The sequence below is a fragment of the Puccinia triticina genome, chromosome 18A, assembly GCF_026914185.1.
Source record: "Puccinia triticina chromosome 18A, complete sequence".
Taxonomy (NCBI): domain Eukaryota; kingdom Fungi; phylum Basidiomycota; class Pucciniomycetes; order Pucciniales; family Pucciniaceae; genus Puccinia; species Puccinia triticina.
The window spans coordinates 2,414,027-2,430,870 of record NC_070575.1 but is presented as its reverse complement, the minus strand read 5'-3'; the positions used below and the strand labels follow the sequence as shown (position 1 = coordinate 2,430,870).

Sequence of the window (16,844 nt, the reverse complement as noted above, 5' to 3'; positions counted from 1 at the left end):
GTCGTAGTGTCAGGCTCGGGTGATGCCAAGAGAAATACTTCTCTTCTAGCTACACCGGCGACGGCGTTCCGTAGCGCTCAGAGGAGCGCAAGATACAAAAAAATAATATTATTATTTTTAGATGGTGTTTAACGGAGGGGCCACGAGCGCGTGGGGTATTTAAGTGCCCTCCGGAGTGCTACAGGGCCTGCTGGGCAGGGGTGCTTAGGTGCCTGTACGTCTGGGGCCTGCGAAGCAGGGGTATTTGAACTATACAGTTCCCAGGAGTATTGGAGATTGCTCCAATAGAGAATAAAAGAAACAAAGGACTCAGAGCATCTCCAGCAGAGCGGGGATGAGACCCGCTACCTATAGCCGGCCGGGACCACCTTTCACACACCTGTCTCAGCTGTTCAACAGCAGCTCCACAGCAGACTGGCGATCACGCCGGGGGTGGATAGCTAGATTGCCATGCTGGACGACACGACTGCAATGGAATTTGATATCTCCAGCATGGATTCGGTTGATTTACTCAACTTCATGGACGACAACGATGATCACATTGCCTACCAAACGTTCGACCGGATTATTTCAAGCAACTGTGATGAATCTCGAAGGGGAGGAGGATCTACCGTTGGCCGAAAAACTATCAATCGTGAACACCTTCAAGGTGAACTCCAGCTACGCAAGGACTACTTTTCCGAAAACTCGTCATATCCAGAGAAGCTGTTTTGTCAACAATTCCGAATGCACAAAAGTTTGTTTGTCCGAATTATCAACGTGGTCGAGGCACACGATAACTATTTTGTCCAGAAGAGGAACGCTGCTGGGAAGCTTGGGCTGTCCCCATATCAAAAGATATCCTGCGCTCTGAGGATGCTCGCTTATGGCTGTAGTGCTGACTCTCTTGACGAGTATTTTAGAATGGGTGAGTTATTCTTTTCAAGTATGAATTGGAATGCATTTTTTTGACAAACCACAATTCAATAGGTGAATCAACAACCCTCGAAAGTCTCAAGCGATTCTGTCAAGCGGTGGTGAATGTCTTTTTGGAAGAATATCTACGGAGTCCAAACCACGAGGACCTTTCGCGCCTACTCCATGTTGCAAAGAAGCGAGGGTTTCCGGGAATGTTAGGCTCGCTAGACTGTATGCATTGGACATGGAAAAACTGTCCAACAGCGCATGCGGGTCAATATAGCGGAAAAGAAAAAGAACCTACGATCATACTTGAAGCTGTCGCCTCCTACGATACGTGGATCTGGCATGCTTTTTTTGGCTTGCCTGGAACCTTAAACGATGTGAATGTTCTCGATCGATCGCCTCTATTCCAAAATCTTCAAGACGGAGTGGCACCGGAGGTCAATTTTAAAATTGGATCAAACAACTACTCGATGGGATACTATTTATCGGACGGAATATACCCCAAATGGGCGACTTTGATGCAAACGATTAGCTTCCCAAGGGGGAAGAAGGAAAATTTTTTTGCTAAACATCAAGAAGCTTATCGAAAAGATGTGGAACGGGCGTTTGGGATTTTGCAGGCTCGCTGGGGGATTGTCAAGCAACCTGGCCGACTTTGGAAGCACGAGGATCTCGCCTATATCATGAAGACATGCATAATTCTTCACAATATGATTGTCAAAGACGAACGAGATACTCCGGATGAAGATGATCAGGAGTATGAACAGCCAGAAAATGCCACCGAGGTGACTTCGACCGAAACCAGCGAATCAGACTTTTGTTGCTTCCTCGAGCAATATCAAGCGATACAAAACCAATCAAGACACAATCAGCTGAAGGACGACCTCATTGAGCTTCAATGGACTTTACATGAGAAGCGAGTCAGATTAAGAAGGGCGCTTGGAGATCTTCCGGTTGATTTAAGCTCCGACAGTTCTGATGACAACAATGAAGATTGAACTCGGCCTCTTTGTAAATTTTTCATTGATATTTACTTATTTACTTACTTCTGTTTCCAATATCTCTCACATGTGGCTCAATCAATCTCCGAGTGGCAATGAATCTCTTTGTTTTGTTTTTTGTTATCTTTGTTATATTTTCATTTATTCCCTCACTCACTCACAATCTCAATTTTCAGATTTCACAGTTAAATTTTCAGAGCACAAAAAAGTGAGTGAAAAGTGAGATGAATAAGCAAAAGCGAGTGAAATATGAGATAAATAAGCTTCACAATAGACAAAAGATCACGCGAGATTTTGATGAGCTTAAGAGTCGGAGGGAATCAAGCCAAGACGTTTGGCAACCTCTTCTTTTTTAGCGGTGTAGAAAGAACGAGAAATAGGATCCAAGTTCGAGAGATCTTTTGACATAACTACATGATCAGCAACAGTTTGCATGGCGGCCATCTTTTCACGAGAAATCTTGATGAGCTCTTTTTGTGCTTCGGGGGCCTCGCTTTCTTCATATTTTCTTTTTTTGGCCGCCTTTCGTCCTTCAGGTCGCGAAGATCCAATTGACTCAAATTCGTGTTCATTTCCTTCGTCATCTCCCTCACCTCCTTTGACACTTGTGGGCTCAGAGGCTGCAATTGAACTGGGAGGTTGTTTTTCTTTCTTCGATCGCACCGTGATCTCGTCCATGGTGTCTTGCCACTTCGGTGAATGATGAAGAATGAGCCAGCAGTGATCAAGGGTGAACGCAAAGCCCATCTCAGCTTTGAACATCTCTTTCGCGTCGACGGCCTAATAATCAATCATAAAAAAATGTTAGAAACAATCAAATCAGTGAGGCAACCAAAAAAACACACAATTTCATCGCGGGTCTTGCCACTTCCGAGTCGGCGTTCGGCTTGTAAAAAGCATCCGCAATACTTGTTAACTCGATGGAGGATGATACCCCATCTACTTTCAAGGGCCCCTTGGAGTCGGGTTGGAAAAGGTTTGAAGTTCTTGTCGTTCTCATGTTCCTCAACATATTCTTTCATCATGTCGAGGAAGCATTGATGGATCCGTTCCCAAAAAGCCGAGAGTTTCTGACCCGTTCCAATATCGGCATCCTTGCTTGTGTTGAGCCAAGAGATGCATAAATGTTTATCTTCTTCAACTCTCCAATTTGGATTCTTTGTTCGTTTTTCTTTCTCTTCGTTTGTGTTGTTGTTTTCGTTTTTTTCAGATTTGCCAGTAGTGGTAGCAGTCGTAGCGGTAGCAGTTGTAGCAGCAGTAGAGGTAGCAGTCGTAGCGGTAGCGGTAGCAGTCGTAGCGGTAGCGGTAGCAGTCCCAGCAGCGGATTTTTTCGGCCTTGATGTTCTCTTTTTTGCAGGTCCGTTCCTTCCTTTGGTGGGTTGAAGCGGTTGAATTTCTGGAGAGGGTGTTCTCGGTGGCGGACTACGAGCAAGATCTTCCAGCATTGGGTCGATCATGTTTTTGGCGCGGTGGTGATGAGTGGCGAGTAGGTGATGGCGGAGTGGCAAGTAGGTGATGTGTGGTGTGTAGCAGCCTCTGTCGCGGGTGGCGATGGGATGGGGAAAGTAGCCGGCCGCGGTCTGGGATGGGATGGACTTGGATCAATCAAAGGTCGTTTAGGGGGTCTGCTGGACCCCGGAAATGTTGAGCGACCTGCCAAACCAGTCCAAAACTCGCGCGGTCCAAGCTCTGCTGGAGATGCTCTCACTCAATGGAGGGAATCCTTAGGAAAAGAACAGGGAATTGGGTCAGGTTTTCAGCGGAGAGCTAGCGGGCGAACAAGTCTTGAGTAGACGGGGTCGAGGCTGGCAGTGCGATGAAGTGGTTGACGATTCTGGGGGGCCTAGTTCACTCGCTCAAAGGCCCACCTTTTATATTGTTCTCTGTCTCCTAGGAGTCGAAGAGTCTGCGACAAACTTCTTCACTAGTCCCCAAGTCCCTCAGCAATTTTCAGAATCCCGGTTACTGCTACGGGTCTGCACGTTGCTGACAGAAGTAGCAGTGGTACACCATTCGTCAACACCAATTTACTACCGAGCTTCCCATAAGATGGGCGAAAGATGGCCCGGTCTTGATGCTTCAAATGTGAAATTATCTTCTTTGCCTTGCCCGAAGCAACCAACCCCCACATGTACACCATGTGGGCCTCATCAACCACGGTCGAGATCAGTTGGTCTTGAAAATTGTGATCGAAGAATAGTTCGTGGAAAAGTGCATTGTTTAAGAGGACCTCGGGACTCTAGATTTTTTTTAACAAAGCTTGTTGTTAGTGTTACTTTATTTCTACTCCACAAGAAACTTTCAAAAAACCCACCAGATAGATGAATGAATATTCCCCTTCCATTATATCCTTTACAACCTCGACGGTAAGGTTCATTTTTGTCAGATTTACCGCGCTTATGGGCTTCTTTGCCTTGTTCTTTTCCTCTACCTGATGTTTTATGTTTAACAAGGAATGATATTTATTTTTAGCTTGCCTGTTGACGCGGATGTGTACCAGACAGACTCTTACTTGATTGTCCCCAAAGGAATCTAATGGGTTCAGACATAAGACAATCGACTTCTTATATTTGGGAAACAAATCCCAGTACATCTCGGCGATTCGCGTTTTCCCAAATCCCGTGCCTGCAAGGACAAAAGAGTTTCTCCTCTTCACCAAGTCCATAACGGCTGAAATCTGTATGTCTTTGGCATTGTCACCATAACGATCTTTTGCACGGCGCTTGATCAACGCGTGCAAGTCAACATCACTGAGCTTGGTGATCCGCTTAGGAAGAGTAAGGGCCGTCTTTTTTCCGTTTGAAGGAGCCGGCCACGGATCTGGTTCATCCCTTGTTGGCCTGCGCTCTCCAGCAACATCTGAAGCCGATTCGCTGTCAGACATGACGGTGATGATTGTCCACTGTTGCTATCAGGCAATCGGCGGTCCTGGAGACTAGGCGCTTGCGGATGGTTTTTTGGGTCTGCTAAAGATCTGAGCTTGTGTGTTGTCTATTCCAACCAACTTGGTATGTTGTCTATTCCGACCAACCCAAAAAGCTAAGATGTTAATAATACGTAGTAAGAAATGGGGAAGCGGCGGGGGTAGATAGTTGAGCCAAGGAGGCGACCAACTCTGACCAACTCCAGGGAACTCGAGTTCTTCCTCCCAACTTGCCTGTATCTACTTGCCAGGCTGAGACACGTGTTAGATTTTCGAGGCATAGATCCTGTATAGCAAAAGCTTGACTCAGTATGTACAACTTTTGATGTTTTACTATCAGCCGAAAGCGTACGAGCTACCTAGTCACTAGCGAGCACAGTCCCTCAAACTAGCTATGTGTTAACCAGGGAGTCTGTGCTCTCATGTTGTGATTAATTTCTGTAAATCTGGGTTATCGACTCAGTAACAGTCTTAGGTTTTTTTTGTGTTGTTTAATTTTTCAAGACATACTAGTATCAGTACAAAAAGAAGAAAAAATGCAAGTCTCAGCCGTAGCATGTTGGGCTGATCTGGAGCAAAAAAAAACAAAAAAAAATTGTGGTATGAGTGATGTACAAAGGGAAAAGTGAAAAGAGGCATCAAAAACGCATTCTTCGTGCGCCAGAAAGGGGAGGTACGGTGTAAGAGCATCTCCAGCAGAGCTTGGACCGCGCGAGTTTTGGACTGGTTTGGCAGGTCGCTCAACATTTCCGGGGTCCAGCAGACCCCCTAAACGACCTTTGATTGATCCAAGTCCATCCCATCCCAGACCGCGGCCGGCTACTTTCCCCATCCCATCGCCACCCGCGACAGAGGCTGCTACACACCACACATCACCTACTCGCCACTTCGCCATCACCTACTCGCCACTCGTCACCACCGCGCCAAAAACATGATCGACCCAATGCTTGAAGATCTTGCTTGTAGTCCGCCACCGAGAACACCCTCTCCAGAAATTCAACCGCTTCAACCCACCAAAGAAAGGAACGGACCTGCAAAAAAGAGAACATCAAGGCCGAAAAAATCCACTGCTGGGACTGCTACTGCTACCGCTACAACTGCTACTGCTACCGCTACAACTGCTACCGCTACCGCTACGTACTGCTGCTGATCTCTCAAATTTGGATCCTATTTCTCATTCTTTCTACACCGCTAAAAAAGAAGAGGTTGCCAAACGTCTTGGCTTGATTCCCTCCGACTCTTAAGCTCATCAAAATCTTGTGTGATCTTTTGTCTATTGTGAAGCTTATTTATCTCACATTTCACTCGCTTTTGCTTATTTATCTCACATTTCACTTGCTTTTTTGTGCTCTGAAAATTTAACTGTGAAATCTGAAAATTGAATAGATTGTGAGTGAGTGAGAGAAAAAATAAAAATATAACAATGAAGTTGAGTAAATCAACCAAATCCATGCGGGAGATATCGAATTCCATTGCAGTTGTGTTGTCCTGCATGGCAATCTAGCTATCCACCCCCGGCGTGATTGCCAGTCTGCTGTGGAGCTGCTGTTGAACAGCTGAGACAGGTGTGTGAAAGGTGGTCCCAGCCGGCTATAGGTAGCGGGTTTCATCCCCGCTCTGCTGGAGATGCTCTAAGTCCCTCCTGACGGAGGCTCGCTTCGCGAGTTCAGCCTACCCCCCGGGGGCCCGAAGTCTCGAGGGACTTAGTTAAGTTCGGTCCCCGCTACTTTCAGCGGTACACCATGGGTGCACTAAGCTGTCCCAAGGACAGCCCTCTGTGGGATGACCCCAGGACGGCACAATATACTCCACAGCCCATCCCAGGGGCATGCTCATCCAAATTTAAATGATCATCACAGAGACGGCCCTACCTACCGTCACTGAAACGGCTTGAGTATACAGCCTGGGGCTGGATCAACAGTACCCTACTGCCATTCCGCGGCATGAAGGCTGCTAACCACGCACGTGGCCTGAATGGCCCATGTCTGTCCAATTCCCAGCAACCAAACATCCCCGGCCAGACGATGCGGCCCTGCCACAGCACTGGGACATTTGCACCACACCTCGTGGACTGCCCAGTAGCATGCATGGTTGGCTTGGATGCATCCCCAGGGCGTACTTGTACTGCACACCACCCAGCAGACTGGCTGCAAAAGGGCCAGCAGAGCGGCAGCTCTGCTTGCCAGGAAGCAACCAATGGTGAGGAACGCGCTTGTCCTGACCACCAAGGTCACAAAAGAACAAGAGACAAGTTTGATTGCGCTGGCGCAATAGGCAAAATGAGATAGAAAAAAAAGAATTTACAATGAAAAATATGTACAAAAAATCCGACGGGAAACTATTTCCCGCGGTCAAAAATCAGCTGTGTTGTCTTGTAAAGCCGGTTTGTTGGTTGATTTGTTGGCTTCCATGCGAGCTAGTATCTGCTCCTTGGTTGGCAAAGCAATGCTTGCCGAGTCCATCTATACTTGAGCGCGGAGATGACTTTGGCGGCATAGAACCAGGTGTCGGCCTCGGGCAGCCGCTTGTCGGGCTGGGTCTGCAGCATCCGGAACTGTCAACCGCTCACACTTGGTCAGCCTCTCGCTTGGGAGACGGGGAGGGAGGGGGAGGGAAGACGTACAAACTCGCCGCCCATGCAGTACTCCATGCAGAAGTGGAGGTAGTCTTCGGATTGGAAGGAGTGGTAGAGGGTGACACTGAACGGATGGTTGGATGCGGCGAGGATACCCTATAAAGTGGGTTTGTGAGTGAGTGAGTGAGTGTATGAGTTGAGTGAGTGGCGACAGACCTGTTCAGCAAGAGCGCGCTTGATCCTATGCTGCTGGATCATCTCCTTCTTATTAAGGACCTTCATAGCAAACAGTCTCTCAGGCTTCGGCGGGAGGAAGTTTCCGAGCTCGTCAGGGCCTGCGGAGTTCTGTTTGAGGTGGACGAGGTAGACCTTTCCAAGTATATGTGGGGGTAGCCCAGTCGCACAATTTTGCTGTTTCTGGGTTATCTGACTCTTGCTGCTGCAGGAGCATCGGATCTACGCCCATTTCCTGCCTCGGAAACGGTCAGCTGCTGCTGCCCAAGGCAAGTGGGCAGCTGTGGAGCAGGGGTGGCAATTTGATAGGCCATTCGCAACGGTTACCCATTGTGCTGATCTCATGGCAGCCCAGGGACGGCTGCCCAGCTTGCGTGACGGCTGCGGAGCAGTCGCATCCCCAAGTTGGCTGAGGTGGGGCGGTTTGCGCCCACGGTGTAGCGCAGCGGGACTGGCGCTGCGCTACCGCTTTTTAGGCTGACCGCGCAGCGGTCCCCCGCTGCGCTGCGCTAAAAGACCGCTTTTTTGTAGCGCAGCGCAGCGTTTCAGCCTTGACATTCCTGACCGAACTCTTGTCACTCTTTTCGGACAAGGGTCGTCCAAGTTAGAGCCGCCGCGCTGAGCAGATACACCCGCCTGCTACTGCTAGTCTACCTGGAGGGACAAGTTGTTTGAGCTCCGGGCGGCCAGGGCTGTCCGCCCGATGACATGGGATTGGGAAGGCACATAGGAGCTGCCTTTCCAATCAGTGACTTGGTCTGTGTTTCTGACAGCGTGATGCCGGGATGTGGGTCTTGTTTGCCGCTTAAGGGAACAGCGACTCACCCAGCTATGTGGCGTGTTCATTATCACGATACCACTCACGTAACTGGCACCCTCTCAGAAAAAAGAATATGCAAATCAAGCTACAAATCTCACAGAAATTGAAACATGAGAGAAGATAAATAGAGAGAGAGAGATAAAGCAGGGAAAATGATTCTGAAACACTACACAAGCCCAGAGAGAAAAGAGATTGGTAGCAACAGACCAAGCAGAAGAAGAAAAAAAGGAAGACACAGACTTATAGACTTTTGATGATTTTTTCAGAGGAAAACAGACTGCCAAAAGAAGAGATGATCAATCGGAAGTACTAGAACGAGAACTGGTAGTAAGAGATTTCGAGCTATGACGAGAGAAAGTGAGAGAACGGAGCCGCGAACGAGAGAGAAACTTGGGAGAGACAGCCTTAGGAAGTTTAGCGCGAACGACGGAGATCTTTTTGAATACTTGATTGACTTTGGATAGCAGAGACATTGACACTTCATCACCCTCATCATCGTCTTCAAAGACCGAGTGAAGGACGTTTGATTGGCATGGGGGGCACGCGGGGGCTGCCTGCTTGGGCATCAAATAGACCTTGAAATCATCGATTGCGTACATTCCTATGGCAGACATCCTATAACAAGACAAGAAAAGTCGTGCAGAAAACAAAAATTCGCGGGATGGGTTGGGGTGGGGGGATCGGATGGTGTGAAGGTCTGTTAGTTAAGCGGTCTAGCGGGGTTTGGTCAGTTTTTTTGGGGGGTGGATTGTTTGGGGAGTGGGTTGGAGGGATGGGAGCAGCTGTTGCAGTGCGATGAGGTGGAAGATGGGGATGAAGGAATCAGGCCGAGTGGGAAACACAGGAGCCTTTTATGGGCAGCGGCGGCGAGGATCCGGAATGCCAGATTCTCAATCGGACCGACTGCCGCCACTTTCTGGTTCGAAACGCGGCCCAGTCTGTGTCACAATACCGGCTCGCACAGACTCACTAGGATCTGGGATTCTGACGTGGGCCGGCTCCCGCGGCTTGATGGTCAGTCTGCATCGCAATCCTAGCTATTGCCGTGGTGCCCGGGAGGACGCAATTGCTGTGCCGGGCCTTTTCCGAATAGGCTAACTGGGTCTGGGCTCAGGATTCCCTCAGCGCACGGCGGACTTGGCAATTAGCCCTAAAGTGCGTAGAATGTGCAACTCACCTTTTCAAGCTTTTCTGCCTGAATTCACTTCATTAAAAATATCATTTCTAAATGAACAAAAAAAAAAACTCATTTCATCGTATTATGTACAAAAGGAACTTGGAGCCACCTCTGGCGGTTTGCAGGCGGCGGCTAGCGCGCACATTTTCCCAAGCGGCGTCAATAGCCAAACTACTGACCGTTCAATTTGCGCTTCTTGTCCTTCTTGCCCCGTTTTTCTTTCGACTCTTTGGGGGCGGCTTGGTCGACATTGCTGGGAGGTTTCTCCGAGGCGGCAGCGGGAGATGCGGCTGCTTCATGGGGGCGACTGTCTGATTTTCGTTTCTTATCTTTCTTACTCCGTTTTTCGGTATGCTCTTCGGACCCGGCTTCTTTGACTTTGCTCGGAGGTTCCTCACAGGCGGCGACGGGTTGTTCGACGTTGCTCGAAGGCTTTTCTGACGCTGGAACGGGGGATTCGGCTGCTGCATCTGGGAGACTATTCAATTTGCGCTTCTTATCCTTCTTACTCCGTTTTTGTGGAGGCTCTTGAGGGTCGGCTTTTTCGACAGTGCTGGGAAGTTGCTCAGAGACGGTAACGGGGGGTTCGGCTGTTTCGTCTGGGTGGCTGTTTGATTTCCGCTTCTTATCCTTTTTACTCCGCTTTTCTTTTGGTTCTTCAGGGCCGGCTTGTGCGACCTTGCTAAGAGCGTTTTCAGAGGCGATAACGGGCGATTCGGCTACTGTATCTGGGTGCCCGTTTGTTTTCCGCTTCTTATCTTTCTTACTCCGTTTTTCTTTCAGCTCTTGGGGGCCGACTTGTTCGAGATTGCTAGAAGTCTTTTCAGAGGCGGTAACGGGCTGTTCGACATTACTGGGAGGTTTTTCGGGCGCGGCAACGGGGCATCCGGCTGCTGTGTCTGAGTGACCGTTTGGTTTCGGCTTTTTCTCTTTCTTGCTCCGTTTTTCTTTCTGCTCTTTGGGGCCCGCTTCTCCGACGTTACTGGGGGGTTTTTCACAGGCGATAGCGGGAGATCCGGCTACTGCTGTACCCGATGATTTCAGCACGCGGAAATCGATCAGCGATCAAGATTGACACATAAGGACTGAATGGAAGACAAAAACTCGCTTGTCGGTTCGGTTGATTGCAGGTTGACGGGTGCAGCGGGTGGGGGAGGAGCCTTCGAATCGGGTTTCGGAGGAATTTGCTGCTGATGGGCATTGGACTTCTTATTTTTGGGGGCTTGGTAGACTCTGTTTCCCGGTCGATTTTGCGATATTTAGAAGGGAGGACGTTACACCAGAAATTAGCCACTGAAAATCTACAGAGTGGCTGAAGACTGCATGCAAGAACAGACGCACGATTTCTGATACTTCTCCGCTTCGGAGATGCAAGTCGTATGAGGTTTCCAACTAGCCGGTCCATTGAAAGTGGTCGAACAATCCAAACAAGTCACACTAGCCCTGCATCGCATAGAATGAGAGTCTAACTGCGTCAGAAGTTTTCGGGGGTATAGTTAATATTCACATGTTAATAGTCCGTTGTGCAAAATCGAGATACTACGGCGTAGAAATTACGATCCGGATGCTTACCTTGGGTTTCTTGATACTGTTGCGTGGTGTTTTTAGATGCCCAGAAGGTGGTCATGAAGGTCAGCTGGGGCCCATGCTGAGAAGAATGTTTCTTCGAAGAACCGATCGTCCACTTACACATCACCGCAGCTGAGTTTAAAGAAATTTAATCAATGTTGTAGGAAACACTATAATCAGTACGCGGCCAACGGTACCAGAATGATGTGAATCCGGACTTGCCCATCACAACTAAAGCTTGGCATCTTGTTCGGGTAGGAGCTGTCTGTCGAATTCTCGGAGGAAGTGTTGAATAGAGGTCGGGATTTCTGTTTCTGGCAGATGAAGCCAAAAAAATTGCTTTCCGAGTTGAAACCTAACCATTTGGAACCCACAAGTTGGCCCGCGGATCATTTTGGGTATAAAGCCTTCCACTCAAGACGGCCTGGCTTCCCCCATCCCCCCCGCCGACTCGGCCGCACCGTCCGGCCGGCGCCATGTAGCCGTAAGTAACCAGTTTCATTCTGCCCCCACGACTACCATCATCCCTCGCCTACCTGCTCGATCCCTCTGATTACCGAAACCTATCCACCACTATCAGACTTCATACCGAATGATGATCAAACAGAATAGAATGAACAATCCAACTCCTAAACCATCCCGCTTGAACCATGCCATACAAGCATTGGGTCGAGCTTGAGGACCTAGTCTACACTTGAACTGACACTAGCCTTCAATATCACCTCCCAGTGCCTTCCATTCTATGCACCCTGTACTGACTTCACTCTCGACGGGTATTCTCTTGATTTGCCAACTAGGTCACGCCGAAGCTTCATCTTACCATGGTTAGTGTCCTTCGCAGCATTTTTGCTCTCTCCTTTCTCCCTTACGGTGTGATGACATAATTACAAATCGATTAGTCTTTCGGAAATTTAATGACGACACTAATTTTTTTAAGTTTCAGCCTTGTCTGACCCTTCTCACCATTTCACGATATTCATTCCTGCGATTGATGATCATCAAATGCTGACTTCCCATTTTCTGCTTTCATCCCATCAGTTACCGCCCCCGTCCCGCTTTTCAGATGTAAACTACTTGTAAGTCGCCTCCCCTAATACATAACTTTCTTCCCTCCTTCGCCACTCTTCACTTGGGCCTCTTGCCCTCTCTCTTAATGATGATACTTTCTCCGACGGGCGGACATAAATCGTTGCATCAATATAAAGGCTGCAGATTCTAAAGTGTACAAAATTTAAAACTGCTGGCTGGATGTAACTATCTGTCGATATTTTTTTGTTCGGTCTTCTGAATCTCCAATCTCCCATTGCCACAACATCTATCCTAAGATTTCTACGTTTCTATTTTCACAACTGACCTTGCGCTTGCTCTTGCCATTTGTTAGTCACAGATCTTCGGTGTTTTGCAGTTGTTATCGCCCATGCCATTCGTAATGCTCAACGTCCAAATAGCCCTTTGAAAAAAGCCCTCCGGCGCCTCGTTCTGTTGCGTCCCTTTACATACCCACCCAACCGCCAATTTTATCTGCAGAACGTGTCGGAACTCGGGGGCCCTCGAGTTCATTCCACACATCGTTTCGCTAAACTAGCTGGCTAGAGCCACTTTCAGTGTTCCCGCTCAGAAATCATTATTTACACCCTGTTGATCAAGGAACTTTCATGTAACTAATGTCTGCTGCGGGCATACATACCCTTGCACCCGACTCCAACCTTCTAATCCTTGGCAATTCACCTTACCTCCCTGTTTATCTTTTCTTGTGTTTGTCAGACGGCCAATGATGCCCCCTTGTTATTTACGGTCTGTCAGAGCGTGATCTTCAGGCCTCGCCAAACCTCGCCCTACCTCGCAGTCGCAATGCGCGGGCCTCTGCGCAATGTGAGGAGCAAGTCCCTGCTTCGGTTTGGACTGTTGCTTGCACAAGTGGCAAGAAGGGGGGCTTGTTGAAGTTCGTAGATTAATCATGCGGGGCAATGGTGACAATGAGCGAGATAACCCACTGAGGACAATGGTTGCTTTTCCGGAGGGGTCGGCACCGGCCCGTCCGCGTGATCGATCTGATATTTTTCAATTCGGAAGCCGACCGTGACCCCCAGGTGAATTGAAATGGCCTTCATCGCCTGGAAGACAAGCCCGGCGTCCGCTGAGGGAATCCTGAGCCCAGACCCAGTTAGCCTATTCGGAAAAGGCCCGGCACGGCGATTTCGTCCTCCCGGGCACCACGGCGATAGCTAAGATTGCGATGCAGACTGACCATCAGGCGGCGGGAGCCGGCTCACATCAGAATCCCAGATCCTAGTGAGTCCGTGCGAGCCGGGATTATGACACAGACTGGGCCGCGTTTCTAACCGGAAAGTGGCGGGAGTCGGTCCGAATGAGAATCAGGCGTTCCGGATCCTCGCCGCCGCTGCCTATAAAGGGCGCCTATCTTTCCCACTCGGCCTGATTCCTTCATCCCGATCTTGCACCTCATCGCACCGCAACAGCTGCCCCCATCCCTCCAACCCACTCCCCAAACAAGCCACCCCCCAAAAAACTGACCAAACCCCGCTAGACCGCTAAACTAACTGACCTTCATCCCCATCCAATCCCCCGACCCCAACCCAGTTATTGTTTTCTGCACGGCTTTTTTGATTTGTTATAGGATGTCTACCATAGGAATGTACGCAATCAACGATTTCTCCGCCTACTTGATGCCCAAGCAGGCAGCCCCCGCGTGCCCCCCATGCCAATCAAACATCCTTCACTCAGTCTTCGAAGACGATGATGAGGGTGATGAAGTGTCAATGTCTCTGCTATCCAAAGCCAATCAAGTATTCAAAAAGATCTCCATCGTTCGCGCTAAACTTCCTAAGGCTGTCTCTCCCAAGTTTCTCTCTCGTTCTCGGCTCCGTTCTCTCACTTTCTCTCGTCATAGCTCGAAATCTCTTACTACCACCCCTCGTTCAAGTACTTCAGATTGATCGTCTCTTCTTTTGGCAATATGTTTTCTCCTCAAAAAATCATCAAAAGTCTATAAGTCTGTGTCTTTCTTTTTTTCTTCTTCTGCTTGGTCTGTTGCTTGCAATTTTGTTTCTCTCCGGGCTTGTCTAGTGCTTCATTTTCTCTGCTTTATCTCTCTCTCTCTCTCTCTCTCTCTCTCTCTCTCTCTCTCTCTCTCTCTCTCTCTCTCTCTCTCTCTCTCTCTCTCTCTCTCTCTCTCTCTCTCTCTCTCTCTCTCTCTCTCTCTCTCTCTCTCTCTCTCTCTCTTTTTTTTTTTTTATATTCTCTCATCTTTCAATTTCTGTGAGTTTTGTAGCTTGATATGTTTATTCTTTTTTCTGAGAGGGTGGCAGTTCATTGCGAGTGGTATCACGATAATGAACGGGCCACATAGCAGGTGGAGTCGTTGTTCCACGAAGCGGCAAACAAACCCACATCCCGGCACCACGCTGCCAGAAGCACAGACCAAGTGACTGATTGGAAAGGCAGGTCCGATGTGCCTTCCCGATCTCTTGTCATCGGACGGGACAGCCATGTCCGCCAGGAGCTCGCCTACCTGTTCCTCCAGGTAGACTAGCAGTAGCAGGCGGGTGGATCTGCTCAGCGTGGCGGCTCTAACTTGGACGACCTTGTCCGACACGAGTGACAAGAGTTCGACCAGGCATGACCATGCTCTTGTTGGATCTTCCTGTCCGCGTGGTGCTTTCAGGCATGGGTGCATGGGCTGGTGATCTCTCTGCGTATTGCAGACGAACGGGGGTGCCGAGAGGCACACAGCTCCATCCGTTGTGAAGAATCTTCGCCCTTGGTCTGGTCAACAAGGTCATGCGCCTTGCCGAGGAAGGTCCCTTTTGCCGATGAGGAAGGTCCAGCATCAAATGAGACTTTGTGGACTTTGTTCTTGACCGACAAAATCCACGCGCAGGCTGCTGTACCTACGTTGTCATGCGCCGGTCGCCGGCCTCACCCACCGGCGAGACTTCTTTCCCGAATCCCGACATTGCCATGTTCACTCAACACTGAACAGCCATAGTCCCGGCGCAAGGACCAGCGCAGCTGTCCTAGGAACTCAAGCCGCAAGCAGAACCCCCCCCCCCCCCCCCCCCAGAAAATGAAGGGTCGTACGCGGGCGGACATGATGTGGTCACCGCATCTCGACTGCCTGGTGAAGCCTGCGGGCGTATGATCACAGTGTGCACATTGGCCCGCCGACTCCGAGCGTAAATGGAGGCAGTGCCTCTCGGACCGACCCGTCCGGTACATTCTAATTCATTCAGAAACAGACTGGCCAGCCCTATATCGGTGCTGAAGGCCTTATACATGAGTCGATTCGGAAGAGGCCCAGGCCGGCATATCTGGTGGGCGATCGCGGGGACTTCGATGCAGACTGACCCTCAGGCAGCGCGACGCGGCCGAACTCACAGTCCCGTGAGCCTGTGCAAGCCCAGATTCTGACACAGACCGGCACACTGAGCCCAGACGGAATGAATCGATTTGGAAATGGCCCGGCACGGCAATTGCGTCCTCCCGGGCACCACGGCGATAGCTCGGATTGCGATGCAGACTGACCATCAGGCGGCGGGAGCCGGCCCACATCAGAATCCCAAATGCAGACTGACCATCAGGCGGCGGGAGCCGGCCCACATCAGAATCCCAAATCCTAGTGAGTCTGTGTGAGCCGGTATTGTGACACAGACTGGGCCGCGTTTCTAACCGGAAAGTGGCGGGAGTCGGTCCGATTCAGAATATGGCGTTCCGGATCCTCGCCGCCGCTGCCCATAAAGGGCGCCTGTCTTTCCCCCTCGGCCTGATTCCTTCATCCCCATCTTCCACCACATTGCACCGCAACAGCTGCCCCCATCCCTCCAACCTCCTCCCCAAACAAGCCACCCCCCAAAAAACTGACCAAACCCCGCTAGACCGCTAAACTAACTGACCTTCATCCCCATCCAATCCCCCCACCCCAACCCAGTTATTGTTTTCTGCACGGCTTTTTTCATTTGTTATAGGATGTCTGCCATAGGAATGTACGCAATCAACGATTTCTCCGTCTATTTGATGCCCAAGCAGGCAGCCCCCGCGTGCCCCCCATGCCAATCAAACGTCCTTCCCTCAGTCTTCGAAGACGATGACGAGAGTGATGAAGTGTCAATGTCTCTGCGATCCAAAGCCAATCAAGTATTCAAAAAGATCTCCGTCGTTTGCGCTAAACTTCCTAAGGCTGTCTCGCCCAAGTTTCTCTCTCGTTCTCGGCTCCGTTCTCTCACTTTCTCTCGTCATAGCTCGAAATCTCTTACTACCACTCCCCGTTCTAGTACTTCAGATTGATCATCTCTTCTAATGGCAGTCTGTTTTCCTCTAAAAAAATAACTCAAAAGTCTATAAGTCTGTGCCTTTTCTTCTCCTTCCTCTTGGTCTGTTGCTACAAATCTCTTTTCTCTCTGGGCTTGTGTAGTGTTTCATTTTCTCTTCTTTATCTCTCTCTCTATTTTCATCTTTTCTCATCTTTCAATTTCTGTGAGTTTTGTAGCTTGATATGTATATTCCTTTTTCTGAGAGGGTGGCAGTTCATTGCAAGTGGTACCATGATAATGAACGGGCCACATAGCAGGTTGAGTCGCTGGTCCCTCAAGCGGCAAACCAGACCCACATCCCGGCCCCAGCTG

At 49.5% G+C, this 16,844-nt stretch overlaps 5 protein-coding genes across 5 annotated transcripts; 3 read left to right on the top strand and 2 right to left on the bottom strand.

Moving 5' to 3' along the window:
• Positions 1-7,243: 7,243 nt before the first annotated feature.
• On the bottom strand, positions 7,244-7,950 carry PtA15_18A302 (uncharacterized protein; the record flags this gene model as incomplete). Its single annotated transcript, XM_053164829.1, has 4 exons — positions 7,244-7,381; positions 7,451-7,558; positions 7,619-7,747; positions 7,834-7,950. 4 exons carry the CDS (start codon positions 7,948-7,950, stop codon positions 7,244-7,246), a joined length of 492 nt encoding a protein of 163 aa, XP_053028799.1.
• A 1,854-nt stretch (positions 7,951-9,804) lies between these two features.
• Positions 9,805-11,326, bottom strand: PtA15_18A301 (uncharacterized protein; the record flags this gene model as incomplete). Its single annotated transcript, XM_053164828.1, has 4 exons — positions 9,805-10,655; positions 10,742-10,866; positions 10,975-11,098; positions 11,206-11,326. The coding sequence occupies 4 exons, from the start codon at positions 11,324-11,326 to the stop codon at positions 9,805-9,807; spliced, it is 1,221 nt and encodes a 406-aa protein (XP_053028798.1).
• A 197-nt stretch (positions 11,327-11,523) lies between these two features.
• PtA15_18A300 (uncharacterized protein) lies at positions 11,524-12,658 on the top strand (the record flags this gene model as incomplete). Its single annotated transcript, XM_053164827.1, has 4 exons — positions 11,524-11,686; positions 12,000-12,026; positions 12,241-12,278; positions 12,584-12,658. The coding sequence occupies 4 exons, from the start codon at positions 11,524-11,526 to the stop codon at positions 12,656-12,658; spliced, it is 303 nt and encodes a 100-aa protein (XP_053028797.1).
• Positions 12,659-15,678: 3,020 nt separating this feature from the next.
• On the top strand, positions 15,679-16,105 carry PtA15_18A299 (uncharacterized protein; the record flags this gene model as incomplete). Its single annotated transcript, XM_053164824.1, has 2 exons — positions 15,679-15,841; positions 15,900-16,105. 2 exons carry the CDS (start codon positions 15,679-15,681, stop codon positions 16,103-16,105), a joined length of 369 nt encoding a protein of 122 aa, XP_053028796.1.
• An 83-nt stretch (positions 16,106-16,188) lies between these two features.
• On the top strand, positions 16,189-16,493 carry PtA15_18A298 (uncharacterized protein; the record flags this gene model as incomplete). Its single annotated transcript, XM_053164823.1, has 2 exons — positions 16,189-16,377; positions 16,461-16,493. The coding sequence occupies 2 exons, from the start codon at positions 16,189-16,191 to the stop codon at positions 16,491-16,493; spliced, it is 222 nt and encodes a 73-aa protein (XP_053028795.1).
• Between the last annotated feature and the right edge of the window lie 351 nt (positions 16,494-16,844).